General features: G+C 47.3%; 1 protein-coding gene across 15 annotated transcripts in view; it reads right to left on the reverse strand.

The window, feature by feature from the left end:
* Positions 1 to 7,044: 7,044 nt before the first annotated feature.
* tns1b (tensin 1b) overlaps positions 7,045 to 26,181 on the reverse strand; it is a 164,239-nt gene continuing 145,102 nt past the window's right edge. For 9 of the 15 annotated variants that reach the window (XM_077002483.1, XM_077002491.1, XM_077002490.1 and 6 more), the window contains 16 exons: positions 25,041 to 25,127; positions 22,674 to 22,837; positions 22,373 to 22,511; positions 19,824 to 19,919; positions 17,952 to 18,120; positions 16,546 to 17,774; positions 16,027 to 16,113; positions 15,329 to 15,457; positions 14,477 to 14,569; positions 13,447 to 13,524; positions 12,769 to 12,840; positions 12,181 to 12,207; positions 11,491 to 11,659; positions 11,270 to 11,338; positions 11,112 to 11,141; positions 7,045 to 10,023 (listed from right to left, as the gene is read on the reverse strand). In XM_077002483.1, the coding sequence (XP_076858598.1) occupies positions 9,882 to 10,023; positions 11,112 to 11,141; positions 11,270 to 11,338; positions 11,491 to 11,659; positions 12,181 to 12,207; positions 12,769 to 12,840; positions 13,447 to 13,524; positions 14,477 to 14,569; positions 15,329 to 15,457; positions 16,027 to 16,113; positions 16,546 to 17,774; positions 17,952 to 18,120; positions 19,824 to 19,919; positions 22,373 to 22,511; positions 22,674 to 22,837; positions 25,041 to 25,127 (2,780 nt within the window). In that variant the 3' untranslated portion in view covers positions 7,045 to 9,881. Of the gene's footprint in view, positions 10,024 to 11,111; positions 11,142 to 11,269; positions 11,339 to 11,490; positions 11,660 to 12,180; positions 12,208 to 12,768; positions 12,841 to 13,446; positions 13,525 to 14,476; positions 14,572 to 15,328; positions 15,458 to 16,026; positions 16,114 to 16,545; positions 17,775 to 17,951; positions 18,121 to 19,823; positions 19,920 to 22,372; positions 22,512 to 22,673; positions 22,838 to 25,040; positions 25,128 to 26,181 lie in introns of those variants that run through there. The other 6 variants (XM_077002488.1, XM_077002487.1, XM_077002492.1 and 3 more) reach the window with 6 other exon arrangements.

The raw sequence follows: 26,181 nt of genomic DNA on the forward strand, positions 1-26,181 counted from the left end.
ACTTCGTACCTTTTGCTTGCGTTAACAGCTGTTGGAGGTGAGTAATGGTCTCATATTAATCACTCCGCTCAGAGGGAGATTCCAGTTCAGTCTTCACTTCCTCCTGCCACGTCCTCACGGAGCGATCCATGCCGCATGGCAGGACATCTTTCTCTTTGGAGAGTAACGTTGGTTAAAGGTCACGCAATTCATTTTACTTTGACTAATCCTGCTTTTGGAAAGGCATTAGTCCACCTTAAACAAGCTGTTAAAAGGGCCTTGTACTGCCTGGGATCAGCTCTTTCTCACACAAGACATTACGCTCAAGAACAATGTAAAGCAACCTCTGACCCCAGATCAGTGCCTTAACTCTGAGAAAAGGGATAAAGGGGACCCCGGTGATGCCTGCGCTTGCAGGGCCTGATCCGGTATGAGGCGGTTCCCCTGGCCAGGCCCTGCACTGCGTAAAGGAGTCAGTGGCCCATTCCATTCCAGGCATCGCAGACGCTGGAAAGAATGCGGCGATGAAAGTTATGATAGGTGCAGGAAGGATGAATGGCGTTCTGTTTGAGCAGGAGGGGGAGGCGGAGCCTCTGAGAACAACACCGTGGAGCTCACAGGGCAGAGCGTGCGAGGGGGAGTGGAAAAGCGCGGACTGAGATGGAAGATACACGGACATTATAAGCACGCACTGTCCCTGTTTTAGCCTGGGTTTGAAAACTGATCTGGGATCTGGTTCCGTGACCAAAAGTGCAATGTAAAACAGGGGGAGTCAGATCTCAGATCAGAAATCCCTCCCTGGGTGTCCACAGTAATCTAGGAACGTGCATCAACAACTGCTAATCATGGCCATGGAGAGGAACCTCAGAGCACAGTGTGTCCTGACATTATGCCCAGCTGCAACTCTAGACCATTGGTAGCACAAGCCAAATGCTCACACTGCAGTTTGTTATGGAGCCCTCTTAATGCAGCAGTATCACAGTAGCACTACAGAGAATGCATGCGTCTCAAATATCACCTTCATATCGGAGCATGTTCCTGTCACACGGCCTGTTTTTCTATGCAACTGCGGAGAAAGAGTGCTGACCTAGGATGAAACAGTCTCCCTGCCTGCACAGAACTCAGAACTCTACAGCAAAATATCTCATCCAACTTCCATGACCCAAAGCCACAAATCCATCATCAGCCAGGACAGACAGCTGATCCTGCCAGATCTGATCATGATTTATGGACGGGAGCCCTGTCCCGTTTACCAGCCGAGGAGACACCCAGCACCTGTGAAAGTGCCTGCAGTTGTGATTGACAAGAGACGCATGTGGTTTTCACAAGCACGTGGCCTGTTTACTGTAGCAGGGCTGGACGTTTATGTCGGCACCAGTGCTGGACTCTGTCGCCTCCTTCAACAGGTGATCTTGGCCCTTATGTCTAATGCTGATGAATCGGTCATTAAAGAACAGCACCGGCACCCCTACCTGTCATAACGTGGCAGGGAAGGTCTGCATGGGTGATGAAGTGAAAGTCTGCAGATAAATGCTCAATAAAGGCTCAAAAATGACTCGTTCTCATAGGTCTGCTAAGACATTTAGCAACCAGAGACGGTGAAACCCCTCTGAATGGGCATTCCATTGAATAGCAGGGTGAAGGGGTCAGAGGTCACTCTCCAGCCATCCACCTGCATGCTGCAAAGCACCAGCCGTGTCACAACAACCACAAACAGCTCTGACCCATTGTGACCCCGACAGACCCTTCAGCCATTTGTTACGGTTTGCTGGAAGCCCGGAGGTCATTAGTGCTCAGCGCGAGAGGTTTCCTCTCCTCTCCCGTGGCTGTGCAGCGAAGCGCAGTGCAACCCCGGAGCCCAAATGACATCTTGGCCCGAAGAGGTCCGGTCTGAACCAATGCCTCCCGCTAGGTGCTGCACGGTAGGTTGAGCGCTAGGCACGGCAGAACTTCCGCTAACAGCCACCGCAGAGCGACTCGTAAAAACGTGAAACTGAAACAGCACCTGCCCTGTTTAGGGAAATCGGCGCCGTCCAGCTCCGTGGGGGTGGGGGGCTGGGGGCGGGTGGAGGTGGTGCCGCGGGGTGAATGTGTTTTCTGCATCTAGGCGATTCCCACCCCTCTCGGACTGCTCAGGTGCTACAACCCCCCCCCCACACACACACACACACACCCCCCGCCTGTTCCATAAAGAGGAGACACTCGATCCTCTCCAGAGCTTTTATACTCAGTCCCCCTGCAGGCATGGCACAGTCCTGACCTTTGACCTCCGTTCTGCAGGCTATTTATATCGGAGCGTACTTGACCTGCCCGCTGAAGAGAAAAGTTTGGAGTGGGAAGCGAAGGGGGGGAGGGGGGCAGGACGTTAAAACTCTCCAGAAACTAGAGAGCTGTAGAGAAGTCTGCACGCCCTGGGCATGTGCTAGAATGTGCATCTGGGATGGTTACAGGAGCAGGGGGAGCGGGCCGAGCCCCGGGTCAGGCCTTTAAAAGGCAGAGTTGAGGTTGTGCAGTGCTCTTTCCCAGTGTATCACCACAAATGTTCGACAGATCCTGGAGTCCAAGCTGGCCCGGATCGTCTGCGCACCCAACCGAACGCAGATCCCTGGACATTTCTTGCTCACAGTCGTAAACACGTTGTGCACAGTTGTTTACCGGGAAGCTGACTTTAATTTGGGGGATTTCATCCAAGGCACAATGTTGGAGAGCTGTGTTGGTAAAGTTGCCTCCTTTATTTATGGAAGGGAGAGTGGAAGAAGAAGAAAAAAAAAAGAATAAATCCAAGCATTGAAAAATGCATGCCAGGCACGCATGGGAAATGTTGCAATTCCATGCGGAAGTGGGTGTTGTTAGTGGGAATGCCCAGAACCCGCACTGAATGAATGTGGCTGTGGACTGTGGAGCCCAAGTGGAAAACGGCTGCTGGCTATTTGAAGCTACCTCCAGTGACCACGGCACTGACACTATGCAACAATCTCACACAACCAGACAGGACTGTAACAATCATGGGACACGTCCCGCGCAAGCCAGTTCCTCTTGGACTGCACAGTCTCAGGGTGTTTCCATTAGCATGAACCCTTATGAAAATACATTTGGCTGCAGTGAAGCATCTTTTGAGTTCCAGGCCCATAGTGTTCTGCACGAACCTTTTTCCCATTTCACGAACTGCCACCACTGGATATGCGGTGCAAAGACAATAGGCCTTTCTGCGCCAAGGGGCACCTGTTCTCACGAAAGATTACACCACTCAGCAACCAGACAAAATATTGATTCCCATCCTTCGCTCCCTGGTGTAAAAATCTTGCTTAGATTATAGGGTGATCTCTTTCTTGGCGTCAAACGGACTGACGAATGCTTCTGATCTAGTCGTTTGGACCCCTTGCTGAGAGCAAACTGCCATTTCTCAGAGTCACAATGATATTTACCGGGAACAAAAGGTTAATCTCCAGAACAGGCAACACACACACACACACACACACACACACACACATCGTCACAGCGTCACCAGTTAAGTTGTACTTTTCCATCGTCCATAACATCAAATTGGGATGTTTTCCTGGAGCGCTAGAGTGTGTATAAACTGTGTGTGTAGACCAGCTCTATTGTTTGGGTGTTGGGGGCAGACCGCTATTTGAGTCATGCATCAAATCGCTCAGCGAAGGAAGGACTTGTATCAACAGAGAGGCTGAAGTTCCTCTGAGGCCTTATCTATCTCACAGCCAACATCAATAAAACAAGGTTTTTGCTGTAAATGGAAGATAAAGCTCAACATGGCTTCATCTTTTCTGATACCCAGGCGTGTTCAAGTCATCTTGCCGTTTGAAGGATAAACACTGACATCAAGTGGCTATGTACTGCAAGTACAGTTGTACAAACAGGAGATTTTAAAACCATCAGGCGGCAACAACACTACTCAGCTTTTAGCATCCTTCCATAAGGTTTGACTCAAAGTAAAGAAGACAAGAGTTTTGTAAAGCATAAACAATTATCTGAACTGTAATTATTATATCAGAGAAATGTTCAATGTAATAGCAAGTAAAAAAAACCACTATCTTCAGTATGCAGTCACACACACACACACACACACACACACAATATATATATATATATATATATATATATAAACAGTTTGTGTTGGTAGAGTGAAAATGTATGATATATGTGTGTGAATATATATATATACGTGAATATATATATATATTAGTGCTGTCAATTCCAGGTGCCGCGATTAAAAGTCCTCACCAGGATTTTGCTCAGGCTCCCTGGCTTCCTGGATTGTGTTGATTCCACTAATTTAACCTGGATTGCTAATTAGAAAATCTAGCAAGCTAGAGCAAAATCCTGGTGAGGACTTTTAATCGTGGCACCTGGAATTGACAGCACTAATATATATATATATATAGGAGGCACGACGAGCGAGGACGGTGCAACATTGAACGTTTATTTAACAAAAGAGACGTGTAAGCTCCGTGTGGAGAGTGAGCCAAAACACAAACACTCACACTGGCACGAAACTTTAGACAAAGACGAGCACAAGACACTGCGCGAACGCACATTAATTAGACACAGACCCTCGTGACCTCGAGACAAGGCACAGGTGCGACTACGAACACGCTCACAAACACACACACACACATATATATATATATATATATATATATATATATATATTAGGGGTGGGACGCGATAAAAAAAATCGAATTAATCGGAAGCTTTGTAAATAATTAATCGAAATTAATCGCATTTTAATCGCATTTCAATATTTTAACTGAGAAATATTAATTTAAGTTTGAATGATGAATGAATCAATGAACATAAGCATAAACTTCAACATCTTGTTTATTTTTCCACCAGTCTACTACACAGACCAATAGATGAGTGCAGAAAACAGTTCAGAACACTGGAAATTCTGACCAAAAATGTTGTTTAATTTTGGGAGTTTTGCTCAGGATATTGTAAGAATTTAAGTAAATCAGAAGATGTTTTTTAAATACCATTTTAGAATATTAGGTATTAGTATTAGGTATATTTAGGTATTAGTATTAGGTATATTTTTCTTAAATTTCCCAGGTCTCTGCCACAGGCATTTCCATAGTGCCTAGAAGTGGTCTTCTGCATGCTCAAAGCAAATGACTGGATCTTCATCATCTATAGATTCATCATCTATAATATGAGCTGTCACACCAAGATAATTCTTGTTGCTAACAGAGGTCCAGTGATCCCCAGTCAGAGCCACATTTGTGGCGCTCTTCATGTAGCCGTGGTAATATTTTCGAATATGTGAATGTCTATTTTTTTTAATGAACTTCACCAAGCTTTGTTTTACAATCTCTATGTTAAGTTAAAACTTTAAAAGAAAAAAAGAGGTTTTTGTATATGGTTCCCTTTGGGGGTTCCCCCTTGTTTGTTTTATGTGGGGCGGCAATTAGTGCGACACACGCCTGAGCTATCCGGTGCTTTCGCGGCAAAATCGCCAGTAGCATTGTGAATGCTGAACTGGTAAGCAGGTGTTTTGCGCTCTCCCATAAATTTCACAATTTAAAAGTGTAGAAACGTATCTTTTAAGTTTAAGAGATAAACTACGCTGTGAGAAGTTATATCGCTAGTTGCCTCTCTTTCTAAACTCTTAAGTTAAACCGAGTTAGACGATGCTTTTAACATTGGAGTCGAGTCATCCATTGTTTTATGCCTCGTGCAGGCGGGAGAGAGAGCGAGGGAGAAGCAAAGCCTGTGTGTGTGTGTGTGCGTGTGCGCGTGCTGATTCTGCCCCATGTCTCACTCAGGTATGTTTTCCTGTCGAGAAAAAAATGGAAAAATTTGGAACTTTTTAAAATATGTTTATATTGTGACTGTGTATTAACACTGCTGGTTTATATTAGTAAGTTATATATAGGGCCTTTTCTCCTTTCGGCTGTATATGTATAAAAAAAAAAGAAAAACGGTAGTAGCATTGTGAATGCTGAACTGGCGGGAGAGAGAGCGAGGGAGAAGCAAAGCCTGTGTGCGTGTGCGCGTGCTGATTCTGCCCCATGTCTCACTCAGAGAGAAGCTGAATCAAATAAACAACGCAGAGTACCGTATTCCAGTGTGTTGTGACTTCTTCGCCCGCCCGGAGCCCATCGTCCGGTTAATGTCTGCTACATTCACAATAATCTGATTTACTTCCCTTTCCTCATCATACAGCTGCTGGATTTTCTTCGACATTGTCTTTCTGGACGGTAGTTCGTAACTTGCATCAGTTGACGCAATGTGCAGCCCTTCTTGTAAAGCCTTTATCTTCGACCACAGAGAGCGAACAACACTGCAAATAATGTGACGCCATGTATAAACGCCTCCGCCGCTCACGCGAGGTGTGCGGAGTCACGCGCTACGGCCACTTGCGAAAGTTTAAACCAGTCTTAATGGTCCATGGTAATTTAAAAACCAGGACATTTCCTCACTTTAAAAATAACCCGGGACGGTCGGGACAGGATGTGAAATACGGACATGTCCCAGGAAATACGGACATTTGGTCACCCTATCGTACTAGGAATACATTTAGCAGCTGAGTTATCATTACTGACCTGCGCGTTAACACCAACATGTTTTGCGTTGAGGAGGTAATGAAGGGTGGAAGTGCTCCTGTGATAAGCGAACTCCTTCCTACATAAAGTGCAAATAACACTATTTTTGTTTGTACTTCCATCTGGAAGTTTCTTATATTTAAATTTCCCATCCACCAGCGTAGCCTCTTCATTCACCTCCATCATGATCTTATTGTGCGTCCATATAATCTGTATGTCTGGAACTCGTGCACTGAGAAACATTCCACGGTGTTTCCAGTACCTTGTTGAATCTATGCCACGAAGGATTATGGCAGTTCTGAAGGCAAAATGGGGTCCAATCCAGCACTAGCAAGGTGTACCTAATAAAGTGGCTGATGAGTGTATGTTTATCTGTATAATATACAACACTTGGGGGGCATTCTGATAAAATACTAGCATTTTTTTTCAACGCTTTCGCTAAGAGAGTGCAATAGGTATTTTGCCACTGAGTGAAATCTGTAAAAGAATACAAGAAACTACATTTTTTTCAAGGAACAGTGTTCTTTAATGTATCTGATTTGGATTGCTCTTTAATATGTAGGTTTCCTTTCAAAAAAAGAAACAAAAACAATGAAGCCATACAATATAAAGCAAATGAGACATGTTTCTGTACAACAACTGTAGCACATTCACACATTCTAGGCCAAGAGTTCCCGTCAGTAAGCAGAGAAGACACAGCGCTGACTTACACACAATCGTGAGAGCTTTGTTATAGTGGATGGACTCTTTCTCACACTAACAATATACATATATCTTTAAAAAGGCATTACCAATTCAAATGATGTAACATAATATTCTTGCTGGATAGTTGCATAATAAATAAGAGGTGGGCCAGTCTAGATCTACATGGCAAGTGAAAGGTCTACTGAGGTAAGCAGGGCTTTAAAGTGAGAATGATTTCTGAAATGCAAACGCTGCACGTACTCTCGTGAACGCGGAAGGATGTTTAGAGACATGTACTACGTAATAGTTTTGCTCATGTTAATGATGCAACTGAAAGTTAAGTGCTTTTAAGTTCTTACTGGAGTGTTTAGTTCTTTAAGGCTATAGGGAAGCGTTCTGACGCCTGTCTCTGCCTCTCTGTGGGGCGGGGTCGTCCTCCCTTCTAAACACAATGAGAAATCCTTGGATACACGCTTGGGCCAGGGAGTGATCAATACTCAAACAAAGGCATACAAAAGTGAAATAAAATCTTTGGCAAAAAAAATTAAGTATTTACACGCCACAAAGGGATGGTTGTTTTTGAAACAAAGAAACACTTTAAAATAGCTCTCTGTTAACAGACATTATGTTCTGAATACGTCGGGGAGTTTAAATGAAACTCTGACATCATGGACACAATATGAGAAACACATCCTTTTGACCTAGTCAGACCATGGAGGGTTTCTTTTGCCTCAAATTGCAGTTAGAACACTGCAATAATTCCCCAAAAACATCATGAGGGGTTCAGTGACTGATATGTCAGAAAATGGGGAAGATGCAACACCTCATCATGCCTCACGGGGGTGCTACCGACATTCCTTTGCACAGAATTACAGGATTTAGGTTTTCTCCAATGATGGACAGTGAGAAAGACAGGGATGAAAAAATAAGACAATGTCTTAGTGGAGCATGACAACTCTCAGAATTTCCCGGACAACCTTTACACACCGTGTCTGTCATTCTCAACAGTATCAGCTCTTACCATACAGCCCAAAATAACAGTCATGTGAAGTCAAGGCAGTGAAAATATATCCAAAATAAAATGACAAGCTTTCAAACAAAAATACTTTACATCATATATAACTAAACGCTTCCCAAAGCCTCTCAGTTTTGAATTCTTAGCCGAGAAAGTTTTTAGTGTTTTATTTTCTTTTTTTTCAAAGCTTTCGTAATCTTTATGACTATACAATATATGCATAAGTATATGAGTAACATATAGCAATGTAGCAAAATAATAAATATTCAGTAAAATCATTTTTTGTGTATTTTGTAATATGTTTAGCTTATTTTGGGGTATGAGTGTACAGGTGTGTGTGTGTGTGTGTGTGTGTGTGTGTGTGTGTGTTTGTTTTGAATAACATCTGCAAATACAGTATGCACTAATATACCCCAAATCTCTGCCCCAGGTCACCAGGTGCAGCACACATGCTGCTCTTTGCTGACTTAAAGATCTAGCATCAGAAAAAAAAGTGTCAAGCCCTCACATCAGGACACCTCAGCAAGGAAGGACGGGTAGATAAGGACAGACAGAAGGGCCACATTGGACCAGGGAGAATGAAGGGAGACACAGAGAGAGAGAGAGAGAGAGAACTTGGCTAAACAAAACTCTCTTTCCTGAGTGTCTGCATATAGAGGGATGTATACAAAAGGCCTTGGCTTGAACCCCAGCAAGAACAGACAAGGAGCAGCCCACAGCCTGGTCCTCTGAGGGCATTGGCATGCTCTTAGCCTCCCCAGGGGCCTCCTGGGGCCACCACACACACTTCAGGAAACGTGGGCTTCAGGGAGCGAAAGGACAAGACCTCACAGACCTCTCAAGGAAAAGAATACAAGGAAACAGAGACAGTAGAGGAGGAAACAGGGGATTCGGGCACATGTCCTTCTTTTAGTAATGAAACGTTTGGTCTCCTGTGTTTAAGCGAATCCTCACAGTGAAGCCCTTTCTAATCCAGCAGGCTCCATGTGACTCCAGCAATGACTGGACACATGGCATTATACAAAGTGTTCTTAAGCACTTCTAGCAAGAGAATATATATAATACGATCAGAGAAAACAAAAACAATTTATGTATAGAGAGGGTTTTTTTTAAAACAATCTCTAAACAAACCTATTTTACAAAGAAAGAAAAATGCCTTCAAATAATTACAACTATATCCTGACACCTGTCTCATCTTTGGTGCATCAGTCCAAAAGCCTGATATCAGCCTCAACATTGTCCCTCATTTTTCTTTTACTTTTTGTTAGGTTTTTTTTAAAGCAAGACATTCACTAACGTCAGTCCCTCTTAACCCTACGCAGAGATGAAGATCACATCTCCCCTCTTCTTCCTCACCACACCACTCCTCCTCTTGTCTGCACTTCCTCTGTCCCCATCTGAGCTCAACTCCCTAGGCCATCTGAACACTCCGCCCAACACACACACACACACACACACACACACACACACACACACTCATACTCATACACGTGCATGCATCGCCACCTGGGCCAACATTCTGACACTTACGGGCAAACATCATCACGCACGCCGAAATGAAAGAAGCAGAGGCTTGAATATGTCAGAAAGGAAGCGAGAGGAAAGCAGTCCTATTGGTCAAGGTGGGCTGGGGGAGGAGCTCATCGCTTCTGTGAGCCAATCATCACTTTGGAGATGAAGTTGACAATGGCGCTGGCAGGTTGGTCAGGGTCCATCTCAGCGAAGAGGTGGCTGACATTGTCCGTTGTGCTTCCCTGTTTTCTGGCCACGAATCCAAAGAACCTGAAACAAACAAAAATAAAAAAACAGTTTGTGACCTACTCTTCCTCAATGCCAGCCATCACCTACTTTCAACATCAGCACCAAGATATTCCACCAGAAATCGTATGGATTCACCCACAGTGATTGGCAGATGGTAGAAGTATGTTCCCCGCCCCTTTGACTGGGGCATGATTGGGTCAGGAACAAACCCCTAATTTGTTCTCTTTAACCACCACGTTGAGTTCTTGAGCAGTTCGCTCGTTAACTGGTGCTTAAGGTCAAGTACTTCAAATTGTCTGCTGCCACCTCATGGACAGGTTATCACACACAACTCCAGAGAGGGTCTCCACACAACGTCATCAAACAAAAGAGCTGGAACAGCAGTTTATTAAGTATATCAACTATTACTACATCATATTCTGAGGTGCTGAATAGTGAAAGTTCATCCTGCTTCATGCATAACTGAGCCATTGGCTCCAGGGGCGTCTTCCGTAAAACGGCCTTTTGTTTTTAAAAGATGATTCGGGTGATTCTTGGATATTTTTTTTTACGTAAATCCAGTGCAGCAGTGTGGGGTTTGTGTTGTGTTCATATAGTGCTTGCATAAACATTAGTTACAAATGCATCTATGGAATAAATATACATTAATATCTTCCAGGTCGCTCTTGAGAGAAGCTGAGGTGAGGACAGAGATGAGAATGACCACAGAGAACAGGAGGATGCGATCAGTCAGCTGACCTCCAAGAGCCACTGATGCCAGCAGCAGGGTCTTTCAGATCGCATACATACAGAATGTATGTGAGTTTTTATGCTCTGCCTAGCTTATGAATCTGTCTCTCCTGTCTCAGCTGTCTGGCGAGGACATCAGAACGGCACCTTTAGGGGCATCTATTACACGGCCCTGTCGCTTTACTGCATGGCCATGAGGAGCTGTGAAAACGCTCATACGCTCTAGGACTCTCCGAGAGAAATGGAGCTCCAACCCTGACACAGAACAACACAAACTCTATGTGTTATACATCTATGTTATACAGCTTTTCCCACCTCATGAACTCCCCCTAGTGGGTTTATGGTGTAGTGCAGAGGAGATCAATGATGTCAGCACTTACTTTGCAATGTCTCCCTCAGTCTTATTCCACCTAAGAACACATTAAAACAGGACAACATAGGTCACTGTAAAAGTACATGGTAGTTGCTAGTGTGTTTGTGCATGTATATGTGTGTGCATGTGTGTGTGTGTGTGTGGAAGGTTGTAGATGGCACGTACTTCCTCTCCTGGGGGTCAATATCACAGAACGTGACTGTGTTGATGGGGTAGTGACGTCGGAAGAAAATCCTGTTGATTAAGAGGATGCCACACATTACACAAAAGCGAAAACAAACCTGATTTATCGAGAACAACAGTCAGACGTGCTCGGTGCGTCAGATGTAAATGTGTCTGTTGCTGGGTGCTTTGAAATGAGTTTCAGACATTTTTATAAAACTCACTTTCTCTGGTTGTCCGTTAAGGTGATGCCCTGTGATGACACCTTAAAGTGAACCACCGTGGCCGTGGGGGCTGGACTAGTTGCCAGGGTTTCTGAGATGGCCTTAGCGATGGCCTGTGGCCCAGTAAGGGACTCCATATCCACAGAGTTTATGTATAAAACATTGCATGCTGGGAAATAAAACACAACTAAGGGTTAGATAGTGTAAGGAGGAGACCAAGGTCCTTTAATATAGTTAATATTTCCTAGTTTAGGCATACAGATAGTGGACAATCAAAGCATTCATTCTTCTGTGATAACAAAATAAAACCAAAACAAAACAGGTAATTAGTATATTTTAACTACATTGTCCTTCTCAAGTATTAATTTTTTATATGTCCATGCAATGCAATTTATCAACGTTCATCTCAAAACATGCTGTCTAGCATCAGCCTGCAGAGAAAGGGCTTTTCTGAAAAACTCCAATAACAGGATTTCAACCTGACAGCTATGACAGATTAATCAGCAGCCATATGAGATTTTTAGTGGATGGCCACGATAAAGGCACGGATGCGGTCTCCAACAGTCTGTTACACTCTCTCATGCACATGTCCCAAGACACGGGAGAGGCCGTCTATCTGGGATGCACCATTCAAAGTCAATGGTTATTGGGCATAACAGAAAAAACAAAACAAGGCAACACGGCGATTACCATGGGCCTCAACAGGACTCTTCTGCCCTACGGTCACACAAAAGTGGCAGCAGATTTAAAGAGAGAATGGCACTGCTACAGAAATGACATCAGAACAGAAGCAGCCAACCGTTCTATAAAAATCATTGCTTCCATGCAGACGGTAGTGGGCTATTTCCAGAGAAGGCTATGACATCATGGGCTTGCTATCTGTTTTGGTATTAGCTCAGTCAATCAGCTACACAGTAAGTTTGGTTCACTGGGACAGAATAATATTTGCTCTTGGTTAAATGAGTCTGTTCGTGGTGGTCATTTACTAAATGCTTTATATAGTCCAGAGCTATGTAAAACCCTCCATTTACACAACCATCTAAACTTTCTTTTAAACAATTTGTCCTGAACAGTGATGGCATATTTCATTTTCCATAGCAAGAAAAATTGTATAATGTATAGTAGGTTTAATAAATTCCTCTCAGGATCTAGTTATTAGGATATAAATGGTCCAAAAATGCATATATGCTTGGTCATTGGCACATACCTAAGAAACATCCCAGTAGCACACCCCTAAAACACTGTTAACTTAGAAACAAATGAAATGAGTGTTTTTACCTGCTCCCTGTTTGAGGAGCTCTGTTGCAGGGTTGACAGGTGCGTCCACTTCTGCGATCTCTTCATGGGGGTCTGTAAAGTCAGGCCTATGTTAAAAACGCAACTGGCAGGAAGTCGATCCACTCTACACAACAACCGGAACACAGCCTTCTGGTCACACCGTTTCCTCTGCTAATGAGGGAGGCAGGATGTGTTAACACGCATGTCTTTGTCTCCGGCAGTGAGCTGAACAGGTTGTGCATGTACGCCTCTGATCTGCTACTCCCACCTCTGTTTCACCTCCTGTTCTCCTTGGGGAGCCCCAGGACAAAACAAGGATCAGGAGATCAGGGTCATGGCACCATTATGTTGTTTTTGTTTTGATGTTTGAAGGTAGGTAACTTTTTTCCCCCTGAAAATCTCAAAGCCTTTCAGAACTGTGGAGTTATTAGCTTTCAATGTGCTTCCTCTGTAGAAACACACCGCCGTCATACACTATCTGAAAGGGCAGAGAAGATAGGACCCCCCCCCCCCCCCCCCCCCCCACCACCACCCAGACTCCATCAAATGGGTGGTTGCATAAGTTGCAATACTACAACGGATGGAGCAGCTAACGTGAGGTCATGTTAAAGGGCAGTCTTGTGCATAAAGAACACACACACACACACACACACACACACACACACACACACGTCTTACCTTTTGTGGGTATAACTAATTTGCAGGGTAGAGCCAGGGGAGTAATAGAGTGTTGGTAGACCAGTGCAGACAGGCAGCCTGGACCAGGAGAAGGGCAAAGTTGGAATTAGATTTACGAGAGCAGAAATCAGAGAAGGACATGCACCGCATAACAAACATCCTAACGGCCATATTCTGAAATACATCATATGAAGCGTGTCAATCCAGCCTCAGAGAGAATCTGGTGATAGCCCAAGCCTGCCTGGCCTCCACGGTAACAGCCTGGGATGACAACATGGCGGATGGTTCGAAGTCTAGAATGTCACCGACCCATTAGTAGTGTTCTCCCTAAAGATTTGACTTATGTTTTGGGAAAGACGTCACTAGCTATGAACAAAACATCCGTCACTACTGTCATTTGGTGAGTAGCCCAAACGATGTTGATGTGTCACAAGCAGGAAAGGACTGTGGAATATTGTGGAGTCTGAGAGGAGGTCAAGTCCAGTGCATTTTCACTATAAATGTAATTGTCAGCTTCTAAACTGTCCCATTAACATCCAAATAAAAATCCATCAGCAGTGTGAGTAAAAGGAGAAGCTACTCTAACCAGGCCCCCACAGTCTAAATGTGGGATAAGTCAAAGGGCCCCTCCCTGGTACATACACTCAGGAGCAAGACAGAGGAAGAGAAGTCAGGAAAGCTCCCCATATAAGAGCCCTGGGGGGGGAGGGGCACATGCTAGTCCTCACACCTGCCTCCAACCACAAACACCCAACCTTCCTCTCCCACTTCCTCACACTGGACTTGTGCAACCGTCCCCAGAAGAGGCTGGTTCAGAGGTCAGACGAGCTATCTGACCCCTGTTGTTGTCGGGCATCATCTTTTAGCTCTCCTGACGGGAGAGTTGCGTCTGACATAGTGCAGTACAGGCAAAGTTAGATGATAGTCACTACGGGTCAGGCCTGAGGAGAAAGAGATGGAGCCTAGTCCTTTAAAGCACTAGTATAAACACCGTCAGGAGCTGAGGATACAGGTGTGGGCGGAGACTCACCGAAGTAGGGCTCGTTGGGACAGCCCTTGAGTTTCACGCCCTTCGGACTCGTCTCAATAAGGAAGTGGCGCACTAGCTCGTTGGTGATGTCACCTGAAAAAAGTTCCTTTAATTACTCACTGGAGGACGAGGGGTGTGCTTATTGGTCAGTTCATATTCTACCTGTGCCACCAATGGAAACATTCCCACTGGTGAACAATGCAAACATGGGATTTTCAAAGCTCTAATGTCAAATCACTGTAGTGCTTAGATTGAAATCAACTTTTGCAGTGTCAACAGCTCAGATTTACCCAGAAAATGCAACAGGTATCAGTATCACTACTACTACTACTACTAATGAAACCTAAAGAAAACAATTTTTAAAGATGTTGATCCTCTATGTGCAGGAATATCACTCTTTGTTAGAGGTCTGATGACGTGGTATTCTCATGAACTCGCTCTCTTCAGCAGCTCAACGGGGCTCGTGTGCGTCCAGCAGGAGCCTTAAGGGCGTGTGCTCAGTCTCGCTGAACCTCTGGCTCGCGCAGAGCCAAGAACAGTTGTGCTGAAAGCTGGCCTCAGCTCCGGCGCGTCCAGAAACGTTTGCTGCATCACGGTGAAGTACGCACGGAGGATCGATGCTGTCGATTGAGCACTCAAGGGGATCAGACACTGAGCGCCGGGCTCTGAGGTCTACAGAACATCTGAGATGTTGTTGGCCATAATCAGCAGATGAGTGGAGAAATTTACAGAGACCTCATGAGTTCAGCGTGTGATCTCCATTGCTATCATGTGTAGGAGGGTTTTGTCAAGACCACACCGATAGAGAGTGAGCGTCTGTGTGAAGCATTCGTGGCAGAGAGACAAGCAAACCTTTTTTGGTCTGCTGCACAGTCGGAGGAGGGGAGGACACTTTCATGGCCAAACCGTAGGCACCCCGGAATGAATGGCTGTCCCTGATGATGAAGGCCCCTGGTTCCCTCTCTTTCAGGATGTTGATGGCTGGCAGGACGAGTGAAAATAAAGCATAAAGGTCTCATTATGTCACCTGTCACGAGGGCGTCTGTTAATAAACATGGGTGGCCCTGCTGATGGACATCTGCTTGAAGATTTCAGTTTCAACCTCAGCCTTAGATGCAGGATCAGAATAAAAGAGCCATGCGTCTCGAATTAGTGGCGGAGCCTGACTTTGCATGAGAAATACCCGAACGTTTAAACATGCCAGAGGGAGAGAACAGAAAGGCTCTACCTAACATTGCGTTCGAGTTAGGAGACACTGCAGATACAGATGTTTACTGCGCTTAACACAATGCATATGGCGCAGGGCATAATCTTGCACGTAGCGCTATCTCCAGTACACACTAATCTAATCTGCTACAAGCTCGTCTCACAGAGGAACCAGATGTAGAGGCCAGTAGCCTCTGACCTCATAATGAATACATAAAACATGGCCAGTCAGGACAGTGGGATTGTTTATAGGAGTTTTATGCCTCATTTCTCAATCTAAATACAGAGAAATCAGTCAGCACCCCCACCCCCCCCCCACCCCGCACACATGAACAAGACCTTACCTTGTTCTCTGGAGATGTCTGGTTTGTACCAGAACTTGGAAGTGTCTTGGACAAATTTTACATTTATCCTGGTCTCTGGGTTTCCATCTATAAGGGAATACAAAAGGTACAAAAGGAAGCTCTTTTGAGATGCCTCAATAATTGCTGTTCACACTTGCAAAAACAAAACACACACACAGTACATATGCAAACTTATTTGGCATATGGTGGTACAATCACACTACACGAAAGCAGCTTTAGGAGCCCCAGTGAAAGGGGTTATTTTGTCATTTGTGTATTCAGATGAGTCAGCCATGTTTAGTCTCACCATGTAATCTCTTATATTTTAGTCATTATGATAGAATGTGACCGCTGGTCGTCAGATAATCATTCTGGGGTTAAATCTGGCCCTGTTTCCAGAGTGCTGGAAAAGCTCTCTGGCTTACTGGGAGTTTGTGGCTAATTTAAAAGCATTAAAGTCAACGATTCAATCACATACGAACAATATGGTGTATTAAAAGTTTTGTGACAGCGCCTTACCACACATGTTGAGTTTGGAGAAATCTGGGAGTGTGTGGAAGAAATGGACACTTGGAGTGTTCCCTCCACTGGACATGGGTGAGGACACCTTGCCGTTGAGTGTGCCGTAGGACAGGCCGCCGTTGGGCCGCTCGCCGTTGGACATGCGTCTCTTCTCCGGGAGCTGGGGCTGCTGGCCCGGGCTGCCCTGTCTGAAGCCCAGACCGTCAGGGTAGCCGGCGGGCGAGACGGGGAAGGACGGGGTGGAGGGAGGGTGGTACCCTGACGAGCTGCTCTGGCGTGACAGGGCACCGTGCCTCTCGTCCGGGGTGGTGTAGCCGCTGTACGTGGTGTGCCTGTCCAGGCCGGGGCTACCATGGCTAGGCTGAGTGACGGAGGTCTGGCGGCCCAGGACAGGGCTGCTCTGTCCGGGGTGGGTGAGGGAGGTCTGTCTGCTGAGGACGGGGCTGACCTGGGCGGGTACCGATGGCTGTCTGCTCAGCACGGGGCTCCCCCGGTCGGGCTGGGTGGCGGACTGGGCGAAAGCGTGCTGATAGGCCATCACGGGGCTTCCTCGGTCGGGCTGGGTGAGGGCGGGTTGATAGCCCATCACGGGGCTGCCCCGGTCGTGCTGGGCGAGGGCAGGTTGATAGGCCATCACGGGGCTGCCCCGGTCGTGCTGGGCGAGGGCGGGTTGATAGCCCATCACGGGGCTGCCCCGGTCGTGCTGGGTGAGGGCGGGTTGATAGCCCATCACGGGGCTGCCCCGGACAGCTCGTCTGCTAAGGACGGGGCTGCCCTGCGTCCCCTGGCTAACCGGTGTCTGTCGGCTCAGCACCGGACTGCTCTGCGTGGCCTGCGACACCATCCCGGCTCGCAGCAACACGGGACTGGTGGATAATCCAGACCGATAGTCGCCGGGCGGAGACGGCTGGCGGACGAGCCCCGCACCATCCTGCCCCACCTGCCTGATCTGCAGTGCGGGGCTGGAGAATGTGGCGGTAGGTACGGCATAGTGGTGGGCATCAGGGCTCATGGGCTGCTCACCCATGGCGTTAACCTGGACAGACTCTGGTGAGGACGTGCAGGGGCTGGGAGTTACGTAACTGCCCGTCAGACTGGCAGAGGTGGGACAGGAGTTGGTAGGGGTGCGGGGAGTGCTCTGGGAGGGTAGGGAGTGAAAGCTAGGGTCTGCTTCTCCAGGAGAAGGTGAGCTCAGGACCATCCCGCTATCATCCACCGCATACTCCCTAGAACGGGGGACAAATATCATTGTAGTAATCATTTCAGGAACACTTCCTCTCTCTGGGGTGTCTCTGCACCGCAAACATGATTGTACAACTGCTTTCCATATCAACTAACTGTGCCAAGTTGAATCGGATGTACTAGATCGGTTCTGGAGAACCTCCAGAGCCTTTGGGCCTCACCCCTGTGGACGTGGGACAGGACTGCTGGAGGACAGCAGGGTGTTGAAGTGGTGGGGCGGACTGGCGTCTTGGGCCACACCACCGCCGTCGAAGCTGGGAGAGACGGGCGAGGACGGCTGCCCTGTCGCTGACGCGGACCGCGCAACAGACTCCACATAGCTGCGAGGCTCTGCCAACACACACACACACACACACACACATCAGCATGCTGACACCTGTCGGACACCCAGAAGCATTCTCAACTGTAATGGAAGCAGGTGGCTGATGGATGATGCATACACACACACACACACACACACACACACACACTGCTCCAGCTCTATATGTGGAGCTGAGCGTTTACAGCTTCAAACAGCCCCGACGCTCCACCACAGAGACATAAGGAAAACGCCACATATGTAAACACTTAGAAATATAGTCTAAACTAATTGCAGGCTTGGTTAATTTATTATTTGACACAATCATTTCATCTTAGCACATACCCAGTTCCCACAATTACAGTAAAAGGTCAAAACAGACAAAAAAAAAAAAAACTTTTGAAAAATGGGGATTTGGTGTGCTGTGGTTGGGAAGCACTTTGGCACACTGGCTACAGATCCTGGCTTATCTTAATGGGTGCATTTACAACCACTCTATGTGACACAAACCACAGAGGACCTGTATTCTTCTGGCCTGTGTCTGACCTGTCTGTTATTGCTAATGGAATCTATTTCTGACGACAGGCATCTGCGTTAAGAGACCTTGCCTTAGGAACGGTGTTTACAGTGTACAGTGAGCTCTGTATGGGACGTGTGCGGACGCTGATGGTGAGATGTGGGGCTGGGAAGGGACAGGGTGGGTGGAGAAGCTGAGGTGTGTGGTGATTGGGAGGAGCTGGGCAGTGGAGTGGGGCAGCTGTTCTTCGTCACGGGCCAGGTCTTACCTTCCTCCCCCTCGCTCTCTGTACCACGCAACACAAGAGGAAGAGGCCACGCAGGAAAGCACAGAGACACAGAGAGACGGGGTCGGATGAAAGCAGATCGGTGCAGAGGAGAAACATGAAAGAGTTTGTTAAAGACACACAGAGGGGATAAGTGAAGGCTGAAAGGACATTTTTCACATATTTGACTAGAAAAGCAGAAAAGGGATTAGAATATACTTAACTGCAGAATTACTATGTCAAAGAGAGAGAGAGTCAGAGAGGGTGAGAGAGAGAGAGAGAGTGAAAGAGATAGAGAGAGAGATTTAGCTTGCTTAGGAACAGTGCTAAAACTAGCAGTGTGTGAGGCTTTTAGAAGCAGGTAGAGTTTCTTCAGTCAGTCAGCCAAATCAAACAGCTCTCTGACTCTCCATCAGCAGCCCCTAACATACTTGACCCTGCCGCCTCTGACCACCACACACAGCCCCCACGACACCGTCACACAGATACACACGCTCTAAAAGGTCCTTTATCAGTCCGTGTTTTTTGAGGTCTCCTTATATTCTGATGTGGTTCTGATGTTAGTTGTGGTAACAGCAAGTGCAGAAATGGTGCCAGAGCTTTGAAGACTGCATTTACACACTTTCCCATGAAGGGCAGTAAAAGTGTTCTCTCTTTCTCTCTCTCTCTCTCTCTCTCTCTCTCTCTCTCACACACACACACACACACACACACACACACACACACACACACACACACACACACGTACACACTCAGGATAAAATCTAGCCAACATAACCACATTTGAAAAGTAAAGACGGCTCCATTTACAGACATTATGAGCTCACTACGTGAGACAGAAAGGAGACAGAGGACAGCACGGTCGTGACAGAGGAACGGTAGGTCAACCTCACATACGTGTGTGTGTGTGTGTGTGTGTGTGTGTGTGTGTGTGTGCATTCGTGTACACTCACCTGAACCTGTCTGGTTCAGAAGGATGTCAGCTGGGTTGTGTGGTTTCAGGCCCAGGAAGGAGAGGGGTGTTTTCGCCAAGCCCGGTGGGGAACGGCCTGAGAGAGGCAGAAGCACAGTCTTAGTTCACAGCGCCAGACTGGCCCGAGTCTCTCACCTTAACAGCTCAGGTCTGCACATGCTCGCTCCAATGCTCGCAGGTATGGAAGCTAACAGCTCACTGACTAATTTGACACCAATGACACCAACGTCGCTTTTCTGAATTTAACAGCAGTATTGCTGGATTCTTTTGAAGACCTGACTGGCATACCAGATCCTGAGCTGTTAAGATGATGGAATCCACACAAGTAGGTGACGCGTTTACAGTGTCCCATCAGGAAATTATGCAAACGCTCCATGCTGTTCGATTGGCCATGCAGGTGCCCTGTTAACATTCTGGATTTGACACTACGAGGCTACTTAGTGACCGAATGGCAGACAACTTTAACAAAAACACATCAACACCACACGCAAACGCACAAAGAGCTTGACCAAAGGAATACATTCATACATTCACGCAGCTTTGCACAAGACAAGTAACTCCACGATGGCTGCAGGGAATAATGGTGCCTGGCAAACACAAGATGGAGGTGGTGGGGGTGAGGTGGGGGAGAGACGGAGAAGACTAACAGACAAAACAAAGAAATAATAAAAAATAGAGCTGAATTCCAAAGGATAAGTGGAGCAGGTATGAATGTCACTCATGCACACAAAAAACACTGGGAGTGTGTACAGGACTGTGTATGTGTGTGTGTGAGAGTGTGTGAGTGTTTGTGTGTGTATATGGGTGTGTGTGTATGGGTGTGTGTGAGTGTTTGTGTGTGTATATGGGTGTGTGTGTATGGGAGTGTATGTGTGTGTGTTTTGTGGTGTGTGTGTGTGTGTGTGTGTGTGTGCTCTCCACATGCATGCCTGATGAAGCAGAATGGATTTGGGGTTCAGCATGTGCACAGGGGCGGGTCTAACACAGGACACAGTGGGTCAGGGGCAGGACACGTGTCCTCCACTTACCAAAGAATCCCATACAATTCTTTGTGCGATGGCCTAAACGGCCCAGTGTTTGGGGGGGGGGGGGGGGGGGGGGGGGGGGGGGTAGAGGGGAGGTGAGGGGGGAAGAGAGGGGGGTGGGGAGGCATGAGGGGGTGGGGAGGGAGGGGGTTTAGAGGACGACTCTGTGGTCCTCCACTTCACTGCAGGAGAGGGGGGCCGTAGTGACTCTGCTGATTCAAAGAGGCTTTTGAAACATGTGGGCGTCTTTACACCGACCAGGGAAGACACTAGGTGTCTCCTGCTCCCTACCGATTCAAAATGGAGGAAAACCACTGCCTCAAGAATCCCCAAAGACATAGTGTGTAGCCCATGAATGCTTTAGACATTACACTTCTTCCTCTAGGAAACACCACATACGGTTCATTATGTGCAAAAATTCTAACGTACACCAAACATCTTTGGTTAATGTCTCATAAAAGGAATACGCCTGAAGCATCATATTTTAATGTTTTCATAGACTGATATTACAATGAGTACCGTCAAGGCTCATTTAGGCGTTCCTAAGAGTGGCGCTCGGGGGACACGGCTGGTTGGTGCAGTGCTGAAGCAGCTTCTATGGGGGTAACATTTCAACCAAAACAGCGAATCGGTTTCAGATGGCCCGTCTGCTGAGGAGAAATGCCGTGGAGGTCCAACAAAAACAGACCAGGTGGAGGAGGCGAGCTCCACACCAGGTTTGGGGGAGTTTGCACACTAGAACCTTGTAAAGGGGCCTTTTACGAGGGCGCTTTAAAACCGAACCGGCGGCACAGGCCAAGATGAGGTAATACGCAATTCAGACCGAGCTGTCCCGGTCCGCGCGTGCGTGAGCACAGTTTTGCTGACATGAGGCGTTGTTGGGGGTCAGGAAATAGAGCGATGGGGGAATCCCTTTGGAACCTTTGGGTGTGTCAATGATTCGACACTGCCCGTGTTATCTGCCAGTGATGGGCAGAGGGCAGACCGGGCTGGAGGAGCCATGCCCTGCTCCTCCCCCAGCTCAGAACATCCCAGCCTTGGGTCGCCTCCAACCACCACTTCAGCTCTACAGAATGCCACTATTCACTTACACACAGGCAAACCTATAATTGGCTTATAGACTGGCTGTTAATATTGTTTTAGCCCTAATGATGGAGAAAGAAGAAATAAATTATTATTAAAGAAAGAAGACCCACCACCACAAGGAGGATTATTGATAACCTTCGCTATAAACGTTACACCTCATGATCTAAAATATAGCAGGCACTTCAACAAGTGGTTGTCAGGGCTGTTCTAGATTTAGCCTGCAAGTGTTCCTTTAGGTCAATACCGAAACGATTCATATTCACCGCATGGCCACAGTCGGAACACAGCAGAGATTCTCCAAAAACTCTTCAGATCTGAGCAGCGAGGGGCTTAAGGTTCCTACACTATATCTCCCCATGACATAGAAGAACATTTCCTGTGCTCTACGGCGCCCTCCTCCTCCAGTTGGGGAACTTACACATGTTGAAGTAAGGGGTTTGTGGCGAGATGGGGAAGGCGGGGGTTTTGGGGAGGTCCTCACCACCGACAGATGGTGGGGGGCTTACGAGACCACCCTCCATCTCCTCAAAGGCCTCCCTGTAACTGTGCATGTGTCCCTAGAAGAACGGAAGACAGGTCAACACACACACACACACACACACACACACACACACACACACACAAATAGATAAAAGGAAACAGAGACATGCAGGTCACCCATAAATGAAAAAAAATCTTAATGATGAGAAAAGCTTCATCAAGTGGGCGTGTCATGCTACCTCCTTAGGACGGCCCCCTGGGTTGAGGGCGATGGTATTGGCCAGCTCGGGTGAAATGCAGCGAATGGGAGAGCGGACATGGTCCTGGGGCGGTCCTTCACTGGTGGTCCGGCGTCGGCCCGGGGCTGAACCTTCATCCAGTGACATCCCTCGTGACTGGACCCCTGACAAACCCAACCATGGCAATATAATGAACGTCAGTGCTAATAACAGTAGAATAAAGCATTAACGACTACCGCTATCCAGAAGACAAATCACCTCAACAGCCTGACAGCAGTTACTGAGTGTGTAATTACTGAGTGCACCTCGTAAGAAATGGCCAGTGACCTTTAAATATTTGACTCTTTCTTTCCGAGTCACTGGACTTTGGGACTTCATATTCCAGCTGAAGCATATGAAGCTCTTTGAATTTATTCCTCTAATTTGGGTAATGTGCACCAAACACTAATATCTTGGAGCAGCCTCCAAACACAGGCTAGATTCAGCCTCTGTAAAGGGACAAAGACTCTGCTAGTGACAAAGACAGAAGTGGAAGAGACAGCTCTGGTTCTGGTTAATGAGGACATTTAGTAAGCACCTTTATGTACTTTATTTAGTTCACGCGGCGTTGTTCCCAGCCGAGCGAGTAAGGCCCGTACGGGGGCGTGTGCGAACACACCCTGGTGTGTCACGAGAGAGTCATCCCAAAACCAGGCAACAGGCAGAAGTAAATATTTACTAGCTTCCCCAGCTGTGGAGCAAACTGCACCTCGTGGAGTCTCTGCAGCTCCAAACCACAGCACGTGGGCGTCTAGGTACTCGCACGCTCACAGAACAGAGCTCACAAGGGCCCCGATGCATCGCCCGCCACTACAGCCTGCTCTGGGACCAGAGGGCATTGAGGCAGTTTGGGCTTCAGGCCCGGAGCCGCGATGCCGGTCAGGCCCTCTCATTTGTGTCCAGTGTGTACTTAAATGGTTTCTGGCTGACGGCCCTAAAAACGAGAGGATTAGGAAGACATGAAACCCAAAGTCACGAGGATGGAGATGGTCAGAGACAAAACAAAATATGCACATCCACTGCACATCTGTGGTCTGCTGAGAGTGAGGGAGTGTGTGTCCCGTCACGCTGGCAGGACAATGTCATGCTCAAAGACGCAGGATTTACAGAGCAAGGCGTGGAGGCCGGATCCCGCAGACGGGCAGGGCCGAGCACGCAGGCGAGCACCGCGCCGTTTCACTTCGTGCCGGGATCAGAAGTAAACAACAGAGACATAGCGACGCGGCGTTGTCTCACAGCTGTGCGTGTCAAACACTGCGCCCAGTATCCTCGGCAACCGCACGACTCTAATACAGTCAACCTGGCAGAGCGGCGAATCCCAAGGGCTTTTTTTCGCAGAAGTGAGAGGAGAGGAAAAGAAGGGAAAGTTTTGTTCACTTTAAATTCACATCTCTGTACGCCTGTAAGAATTTTTTCCTGCTCCCATCATGAATCTCCAGGGTGCGCTATCTGAGGCGGTGTCTGACGGGCCCCGTGGCCCACACTGGAGCAACAGCGTTGGGAGAGCTCCGAGCGCCAGAGTCGGAAGAACCTTCAGACGGGGAAGGGAAACTGGCATCAGCCTGCTGCTGCCGCGCGCCTCCCGTGCGTACGAAAGGCGGCCCTCCTAGACACCGATTCCCTAACGGCAGATAATGGCTGCACATTGTTGGGGGATCCAGGAGGATTTATTAGGCTTTGTCCTCCTCTTGAATACTAAAGCAGACGTGGAGGGGTGGACTTGAAAGACGCCTGTGTCTCCTCGCCTGAGTATTGTTCCCTGGGTTTGGCAAACTGTATCTTGTGACATTCACTCAGTGGATGCAGACAGACTGGCCTTTGTGCGCGTGTGTCTCCCTCTTGAGAAACCTCTGCTCAGCCGCTAATAGAAGTGCAATTTGTTTGCCACTAGCTGCTAGCACTCAAACTGCCCCTTTCACTCAAACTGCCCCTTTCAGCCAAACCAGCCCTCTGATTCAAACTGGCTCTCTCACTCAGACTGCTCCTCTCACTCAAACTGCCCCAGTCACTCAAATTGCCCCTCACACCAGCAAGCTCATGCACGTTCGCACTCAAACTAATTAGAGAGAGGCCAGCGGGCAAGTGGGTCAGTGACAGTTAGTGGCTTTCAGAGAAGAAGTAACGTTCTTAAAGAAATGGGTGATTAGGAGGAGAAAGATGAGCTAAGAAAGGTACAGGCATACAGGAACCAGACCTTCCACACAGACTGAAGGAATGACAGAAAGAGCCATATAAAGGAGGGATGGGAAGCGTGAGAGAGGGATTAAGAGAGGCAAAGACACAGCAAACGAGAGAGAGAGAGGGAGGAAGAGAGACAGAGGGACCAACCAGAGAAGGAGAGAGAGAGGCAATGGCAGCTCTCTGGTTCAGCGGGGGCTGTTCTATCAGCAAGGCCGCGGATACGTGCGGTGTACTCTACAAACCAGGAGGAAGAGGAGGAGCACAGGCAGGATGAAGGGCAGCAGGAGGTGACAGAGGAAGGTGGAGGAGGGTGGAGAGGAGGTGGTGAAGATGACAAGGTGAATGGTCCAGATACAGGATGGATTAATATAAAAGAAACAAGAGAAAAAAAAATTATTTAGGTTTTGAAAAAAAGTTTTAAAAAACAAATTGAATGAATTTAAGATCCAGCCAATACGTTTGTGGAAAAGCAATCCTAACTGTCCTAAAGCCTATTTGACGTTACATTTTTAATTGTAATAACTGGAGAGGGTCCAGTGTTCAGTGTAAATCTGTGAGTCCTCCATGAAAGATGAAGCCAGTGTTGTCTTGCCATATCTGTGCCGCAGAGATAAATGGGTGTTAGCCTGGGCTGGATGATAAACACAAGCAAAGTGTTCCCATAATCCCCCACAGGGACTGTTCTGATAAGCAGGACCTACCACACCCGCAGAGCAGGTGCTCAATCACAGCAGCAAAGTGCTTGAAACCAGAGCGATGAATGAATGCCAGAAAGGTCGATACGGCGCCCGCGAGCGTTCCTCTCCCACAGCCGTGTGCTTTGAGAACCACCATTTATCTCCAGTGGGTCAACGCAGGTCAAAGCATGGCTGTATAGGAGAAGCGTGGCAGAAAGCGGTTGGCTCACCGAGGGGCAGGTCGTTAGCTCCCGCTGATCGGCGGAGATGGAACACCTGCGGCTAGAAGACGTGCTCCCTCACAGACGGATACAAAGAGCTCTGCTCGTCAGGATCAGACCTCAACAACTGCCATGATGCTTCTCAAACAGCACATTCCAATGTACACAACTCTTTGATAACAGCACAGGGGTTGTAAAGTTGATGGAACCCATCATCTAGCTTGTTTTGCTGTCAGACCACTGGGGGCGAACTGTGTTTTTGGAGGAATCTGCAATACATACTTTGTTCATTGTCCAATGTGCCCAGTATGTAACTTGAATTTGCTGGAAAGCATATGCATAATTTAAATACTGAGACCAATTTTAAATGTTACATTTTTCAATTTTTAT

Source organism: Brachyhypopomus gauderio, chromosome 4 (assembly GCF_052324685.1).
Source record: "Brachyhypopomus gauderio isolate BG-103 chromosome 4, BGAUD_0.2, whole genome shotgun sequence".
In the NCBI taxonomy this organism is placed as follows: domain Eukaryota; kingdom Metazoa; phylum Chordata; class Actinopteri; order Gymnotiformes; family Hypopomidae; genus Brachyhypopomus; species Brachyhypopomus gauderio.